This window comes from Manduca sexta, chromosome 2 (assembly GCF_014839805.1).
Source record: "Manduca sexta isolate Smith_Timp_Sample1 chromosome 2, JHU_Msex_v1.0, whole genome shotgun sequence".
Taxonomy (NCBI): Eukaryota; Metazoa; Arthropoda; class Insecta; order Lepidoptera; family Sphingidae; genus Manduca; species Manduca sexta.
Window position 1 is genome coordinate 6,285,967 of NC_051116.1, and position 7,956 is coordinate 6,293,922.

Below are 7,956 nucleotides of genomic sequence, written 5' to 3' on the forward strand. Positions count from 1 at the left end.
CTTTCTAGTAACAGTAAGCCTCTTTTTTTCATAAACCCGCTTTTTACCATATGCAGGTTTCTCAGCCTCATTATAAATCGTTTGAAAAAAACATTCTTATTTAAAATTTACAGCATTTTTTTATCCTACTAATAATTTAAGTTCCATAGGAAAAATAATGGTATGAAAACCATTTTTAACCAACTTTACCACTCTCATTATATTGCAAATTTGACCATATTTAGCTTTGCTATCCATTAAAAACAATTACAAATGGGTCAAAAATTACCCATACATTCCATTACCGGGTCATATTTGACCCATCACTATCCTAAATACGTTTAATTTAACAATTTTTATATAACCCTATTATTGCTGTGCAATTTTTTATATTCCAAAAATACTCTATCTTTTTTATTAACGTCGAATCCATCGCCGACGTATCATAGCCTCCAAATACAAATACATATCATATAAATAAAACAAAACCATCAATGGATACCAAACTAAACCCAAGTGCGTTTACATCGCCTCTCTGTCCATATTGTGTGGATCGGTGCCAGCGCGCGATCCTTCAGCAATGCTCTCCAGTTAAGGCTTAGCTTCTGTCTGGAAATTGGAAAGTTTGTGATATCTTTATTATTTAGTTCTAACTACATATAAAAATTCAATTTAATAAAAAAAAAATATGGACACAAATATAAAAAGTTTCTGATTAATATACCAGGGGCCTTATTCTCTATCCCGCACGTTATTTAAACAGTGCGTAACAAGCACGTAACACAACGCATCATGTTTAGGACTATAGAAATTTGGCTTACAGAATACCATTCCACGCACATTTCTCGAAGATAACATGACACGGCCGCGTTACGCGTTTACACTATCATACAGAATAAGGGCCCAGTAATGTAATTCTGTAAACACAATATAAAGTGAAATAACTCCGACATTTCTAGTACAATCGTGTGATAACTCTAGTATGACCATCGATTTTTTTTTACACAGTGCTGATTAGCGTTATGCAAGTAAAGTTTCACTTATGGCGCTAGTGTAGATTTCACTGCGAAATTAGGAGTGAGCTAGCACAAGTTTTAGTGTTAGTACCTAAAAGAAGTTATTTAAGACAACTCAGGTTTTACATTTTTACATAAACAACAATTAAGAACGACCGTTAAGAATCATATTACCAAGTATCTAAAAGAAATTGTTCCTCAGACATAATCTTTGATGTTGATGTTCCGTAGACGGTGATGATAATTGCCATAGAAACCCTATTTACCAAGATTTCTCTACCTTTTATTGTTTTTCCAGCTGTACTTATATGACTACATGTATTTTTTTTTCAAGTCTATGTGTAGGACGAATTTCAGCTTAGGTTTTATGATTAACTGCCTTTTTGAATACCCTCTCTGATACTCCTTGGGAATCGAACCCAGGTTTGCTCAATCTACAGGACATATACGCCCCAACTAAACCAAGAAAGTGACGTTCATTTGCCTCTTGTTAGAAAATGTATGTTAGAAAATATGGTTTGGATATCAAAGAATCTTAATACATACAGTGCATTCTGCAGGTTCGGGTTTTTTGTTGGCCATTGTCTCCGGATTGTATTCGTTCTCCAAGCCGAAGTGCTGAAATTAATGAAAATAATACTTGAGCAACATCCTATCTTCCATAATGAATTATAATGGAAATAGTTTTAATTTGTTTTTTTTTTACGCATAAAGAATGATGTTAGACATTAAATGCGCGTAAAAGTTTTTTTTAAGAATTAAAAATTTTAAACTTTAACGCCATAAAAAAATATTCTATATCGATTTTATTATTCTACTTTTAAAAAACTTACTTTCTGAAAAATATTTTTTTATAACAAACCTTCAAAATGTCCAAATTGGACAGATGATCGCTCGGGCCAGACTGTTGGAAATGGCGGAGCAATTTCCCGCCCTTTTCCACCAAAACCGCACCGCCGGTTTGCACCCAATCACCCTTCAAATCACCTCCTAGGCCTACATTAGGAAATACACAAAAAAAACTACATTACAAAAAAAATAACCTTCAATATATCCGCGCCAGTGAAATAATCAGCCGGCGCCATTTGCACGAAGTGATATATTGTTTTCCCGCCTTCTTTTATTATAAACGCGCCGCCATTTTGTAATCCGTCACCAATTAGATCGTTTTCTAGGCCTGTGTTTTTTTCATATTGATTAGTAGAAGTTTGTCTAGCTACTTTAAAAAATAAATAATAATAATATCAGCCCTGTATTATACAACTGTCCCACTGCTGGGCACGGGCCTCCTCTACTACTGAGAGGGTTTAGGCCTTAGTCCACCACGCTGGCCTAGTGCGGATTGGTAGACTTCACATACCCTCGGAAATTCCTATAGAGAATTGCTCAGGTATGCAGGTTGCCTCACGATGTTTTCCTTCACCGTTAAAGCATGCGATAATTCACAAGGAATACACACATATTTATTACAAAAGTCAGAGGTGTGTGCCCTTGGGGTCTGAACCTGCGAACATTCGTCTCGGCAGTCCGTTCCACAACTAACTGGGCTATCGCCGCTACCTTACTTTAAAAAAAAATATGTTATATAGTAATAAATAGCTGTAATCTTAACTCAGACCGCTTAGGTAATTGTTATCTCAATCGGACTTCAAGGAATTTCATATCGAGGTAATCTTTACTACCAAACCCATTAAAAAAAGTTAGTAATTTTTTTTAATGGAGTTTGGCTTACCGTTTATTAACTTTTGAAATAAATAGGTTTGATTGTAAACAGTACTTTGACAACGAAACGCTAAAAAGTGAATATCGCTATTTTTAAGCCATCGAATTATGATAAAAATAAAAATACCATAACTTACCCATAGCCCGTCCCTTGACCATAGCTTCCCTCGACTGCTTCCAGAATAGTGAAGTCAGTATGGTGACCAGGTTGAACCGTTTAAAACCCAACAGCTGGTACGTAGAAATATTCTCCACGTAGTATAAATCTGGAATAACATACGCAATACATCACTATGGGTACAAATTGTGTTTACAGGGTGTTCATTTGAAATGGGTCATTTTAGACCGGTGGATTGCTGTCGCAGTAGCACTTTCAAGAGGACTTTTTTAATTGTATGTACGTATTTTATAACTCTAAGGGCCAAATGATGTAGTTGTAGCTCTGAGCGGTGACTTAATGCGACGCAGCGAGAAGTAAGAAGTACGAACAAATGTAAGAGATAGTATGAAGCGGCGAGGCACCGCGAATGGTTTTACGACATTTATGATAGAAATGATATTTTATTTCCACAAATCGCATGAATTAACCTCAATATTATAATATTCTACTAATTATTCTCATTACAAACAACCATCATGCTACAATTTCGAAGAGCAGGGCGTCAACCAGTATATATCCTATTTGGACCAGGTCAAAATAAAGTCAACTAGCGAGAAATAATCATCTCTCGTCAATCTAAACTACGTAGACGCCTTCCACTCACCATCAGGTGCAGCGAACTCACTTCGACCAAAGAAATGCGAGAGACTCTTGAACCAAGTCGCTGGACCGGCATAAAATAAAATATAAAGCACATACCGCCATCAAAGTACTTTCCGTCGACGAAGTCTTTCGAGCCCGCCTCCTCAACTCCGATCCCGACTAGCTTAATGTTGTGTTTGTCCAAAACAGGCTTTATGTCGCCCAACTGCAAAAAAAAATATTCATGCAAATAATGCCGGTGGTATCATAATTGTATCCGGCCAAAAGGATTTGTATCCGGAAAGGCAAACACCGGGAGCAAGATGTAAAACCTACAATAGTTCATGTAAGTGCGTTCTTGGAGCAGCCTGTATATATCCGGGTTACCAGGGCGGCATAATTGTGTCTACTGGCGAGAGATAATCATGTCATAGCACACTTATGTCGACATAGGTGCCGTGGAGTCTTTGCTGTGCCTGTAATTTTTTTATATTTTTTCTACATCAAAAAGTGTTGTCACCTCTTTAGCCCAAAGCCGGCAGAACATGCATCCCCAACGGCGGAAGAAGATGATAGCGACATTCTGGTTCTCCCAGAACGACTTCAACTCTACTACCTGAAACAAAAAAAAAACATGTAGTTTTTACAACCTTCTGTATAGTCATAGTGGCATGCAAACGTTGTCCTGCCATAGACCTTTTACATAGACCGCATTTTATGTGAACTACCTTTTATCTTGTAAATCTTGCCAACAGCGCCATCTATGGGATCCAAAGAAAATCTTATGTTTTAAAATAGAATTTCATTTAAATATATCTTTGTTGTTGATGATAATAAGTGTATAAAGAATAAAGATAATTTAAGGCGATACCTCAAGGTCCATTTTCATACATTTTGTTTCACCTTTAATCTGGGTAACTAAACAAGTATTGGCAAGTAAAGAATTTAAATTCACGTCTAGTTAGTGATTAGTTCTCGCAGTTGAAAGAAAAACGTAAAAATAATTAATAATCATGGATATTTCTGCCTTTAAAATTTCGTCATATTAAATTAAAGAAAAAAGAATCGACTAGTACACAGTCACCAAAGTATTTTCCATTCTATTGATTCCAACATGCCGGCATAATTGTGTCGACTGCCGAGGGGTAATCATCTCTCGTCAGTCGACATTCTATTGGATTCCATTCCACTTACCATCAGGTGTAGAAGGGTCACAGTGCTCTGCTCGTATAAAAAAAATTATTCAATGACAAATCAAATTGAATCAAATGTTTAAAATTGATAACAAATAAATCATTAAACACTACCATGTAAAGTAATGGTACTTTATTATCTAGAATTATATTAATATCAAATAATTAGCCGCATACCATGCTATAATTATTTTTGCATAATTATACAATGCATTACTCATACCTAATTACATGATGGGAACAGGAAACCTAAACAAATTAAGTGTATACCATTAAATATTATGTTACAGTGAAATAAATTGTTTAAAGTAAATTATTTTATGCTTGTTAAATTTGCTGTAGAATTATTGGTAACATAATATCTTTGCTTATATTGTAAAACAGATTATCGATTTTTTTATATAATGTTCTCAAAAACGATTATATATTTTAACTTAACAAGAGTTACCGGAGAATGCAGATAATCGGTTTCATATATCTATGTTGTTTATCATTAGTTCGTATTGTCTCAATGCTAATATACAACCAACAAAATTCTAGTATTATCTGACAAAAATGAAAAATTCAAACTTCAGCCAGTCTGAATCAATAACTGAACATATATCTATGCTGTCAAATATTAATCATTTTAATTTCAGACCAATTTTCGTATAATTACAGCAGTCTGGAGGACTGATTGATCAAAAATTACAGTTAAAAGTAACTATTAAACAATTAAATGTTATTATAACAAAAGGGACATTCACTACAAGGACAATGATAAAAGCACTCGAGAAAAACAACACAATATAAATATCTGTTGACACCTGACACTTGATAATGGAAGATAATATGTAGGTAAATAAAATTACTGTAATGCGAGACAGATATACAGATGAAATTTTATTTATATTGCATTTAAGTTCAGTAAAATCTACCTAACCTTGAGAACTTAATACCAATTATGCCAGCAAGCAAATCGGTTCACAAATCTCAGAATAATTGAAGTACATGCATTGAAAAACTGTACAAGTGCGAATTGGACTTGCACATCAAGAGTTTTGTACACTTTTTTTCATTATTTACGTAATATTTACTGTTTAGTATTTGTTCCTTTAAATGTGCTGTAAGACATTGCTTCTTGCCAAATTTCGTGATTCTGGGTCAAGGGAAATTATCTTAAGGGTTTAATGCCTATTAGAATCACAAAAAAGGCAGCGTAAACAGTCGTTAATTTTGAACGCATTAATTTAAAGTTTTTAATTTTTCACAACTGAAGGGGACCATAGACCGAAGTATTTAATATAAACTTTAACTTGATACCTCTACATGTTGCTGAATGAAAGTGTCTTGATAGACAGACAATAAAGTTATACTATTAGAGTTCCTTTTGCCATACAATACTCTAAAAATAATTAAGAATTTCCTTTTTTTTTAAAGGTCAAATAGCATAGCCTAACCATGGCTCCTCGATGAGAATTCTTTTTAGCATAGATAGACCATATAACAATGGTATCTTTTTATAGAATGTTTAGAAAATAAAACCACCACCTGATGTTAAGTGGTTTCTGCACCCTATGTTACCTAGCTGTGGCATTGGTAGAGACCATATACCATCAGGCAACTGACTTGCCGTCTCTGCTGTATAACAATCTTTTAATGATATACTGTTTGGCATATTATGAACTTAGTTACTAAGAAGATAAGAAGGCAATATATTAAGGCCCATAATCCGTGCCAACACAACAATAAAGATAAAGGGACAGACTAATATTATTCCTGTTACATACAGCTTACATTGTGAACAAATATATTGGTTTGAAGGTAGTAAGCTTCAAAATTCTCATATATTCTAAATTCTAGCCTTAAATAAAAAAATAAAATAGTTTATTTATCACACATGCAAAGAAAGTTGCAATTAAGATATGTCAAATAACAACTAAAATTACTCATATACCTATGAACATTTTAAATTGGGGATAAAATTTATAAAGAATACAAGGTACAAACCAAAATAGTCAGCTCGGGCTGGCAGGTAAGGGGAAATAAAAGGATACAAAACTTAAACCTAACGTTTATGAATAGTGGATGACTTATGTAACAAAAAAAAGAAATAAAATGATTTGACTATACTGATTTGGTATACAACACCTTACCAGTCTCTCTGGCACTGCTATAGCCAATAAAAAAAAATATGGCTGAATTCTATAAACATCCCTACACTTTTTTGTATAGATCGCAATAATTGACAAATCACAATTCACTTTTTTGAGTTTATTTATATTGTTTGGTTTAGTCTCAGGTTCAGAATAACAAATTTTGAGTGGGAATGTTTATTGCATCAGCTGTATATAGGAAACCTTGATAAAAACAAAAAAACTTATTTTCAAATTGCTTAAAAAAGCCTTCCAATATTATTTACAATTACATTGTTTATTTTATTTATTTATTTGGCCACCAATTTTTTACACTAATACATGAATTAAATATAAAAACTAATACAATTAAGTTGCACAAATGTAACAGTTGTTGTTCCAATTCTATCAATATTGTTACTTAAGTGTGTATATTTGTAAAAACTGCTTTAATGGCGCAATAGAGAAACTAATGAACTAATACTTTGAAGAGAATTTTTATAGACTTGATATACACTATTTAATATTTTAGAAAGTTTTGCAGGATTTTATTAAGGGCAACAATGTTCATAAACGTAGAACTACACAAACTAATAATGACAGTTTCTCAGATACAGCTTTGAAAAAAAAAATATACAAAAATATAAACGAATAAAAAAAAGAAATTTCTACAATTTTAATAAGTGTATGTAACAAAGATAGATTTACTTTTTCCTTATTTTGCAATACATCTTATGGCGCAATAAAATTTCAACGGTAAGTAAGAATGCAACGCATACGTCGGAAAAAAAAAATATTCATCACACTTCAATGATTACTATAAATTGCAATCTGTTGCGAAACAACTAAGTAAAACAATAGACATGAACTGAACATTGATCTAACGATAAATGTATAGTAAATCCGTCATCTATAGATAATTCCAATAATTTATCTCGGACAAATTATAACATGATAAGTTTTCTAATTCCAAATATTTCCGGCGGACATTACTTTTAGTTAGTTACTTACCTCTCCATTTGCAATGCTTTTTACTTTCTGAGCGCCAATTTCTGTTATATCTGAGGACATTTTTTGTGTATTCAGAAGAAATAAAAGTTTAGTTTGAAAAAAATGCCGAAAACCGCTAACCAGATCTAAATGTACCGTAAATGACAACAGTTAGCAGACTGATGACACTTGACAGGAAG

General features: G+C 33.2%; 1 protein-coding gene across 2 annotated transcripts; it reads right to left on the reverse strand.

Annotated features, from left to right (window-relative positions):
- Positions 1–7,956, reverse strand: LOC115456332 (prostamide/prostaglandin F synthase). 2 transcript variants are annotated; one of them, XM_030185352.2, is made up of 7 exons: positions 7,778–7,956; positions 3,980–4,075; positions 3,577–3,685; positions 2,855–2,983; positions 2,039–2,172; positions 1,542–1,613; positions 1–588 (listed from the first exon to the last, which is right to left on the reverse strand). In XM_030185352.2, exons 1-7 carry the CDS (start codon positions 7,835–7,837, stop codon positions 571–573), a joined length of 618 nt encoding a protein of 205 aa, XP_030041212.1. In that variant the 5' UTR covers positions 7,838–7,956; the 3' UTR covers positions 1–570. The 2 variants fall into 2 exon arrangements, with proteins under 2 accessions (XP_030041212.1, XP_030041211.1); XM_030185351.2 differs by lacking the exon at positions 2,039–2,172 and adding an exon at positions 1,858–1,991 and having other exon boundaries at positions 7,778–7,955.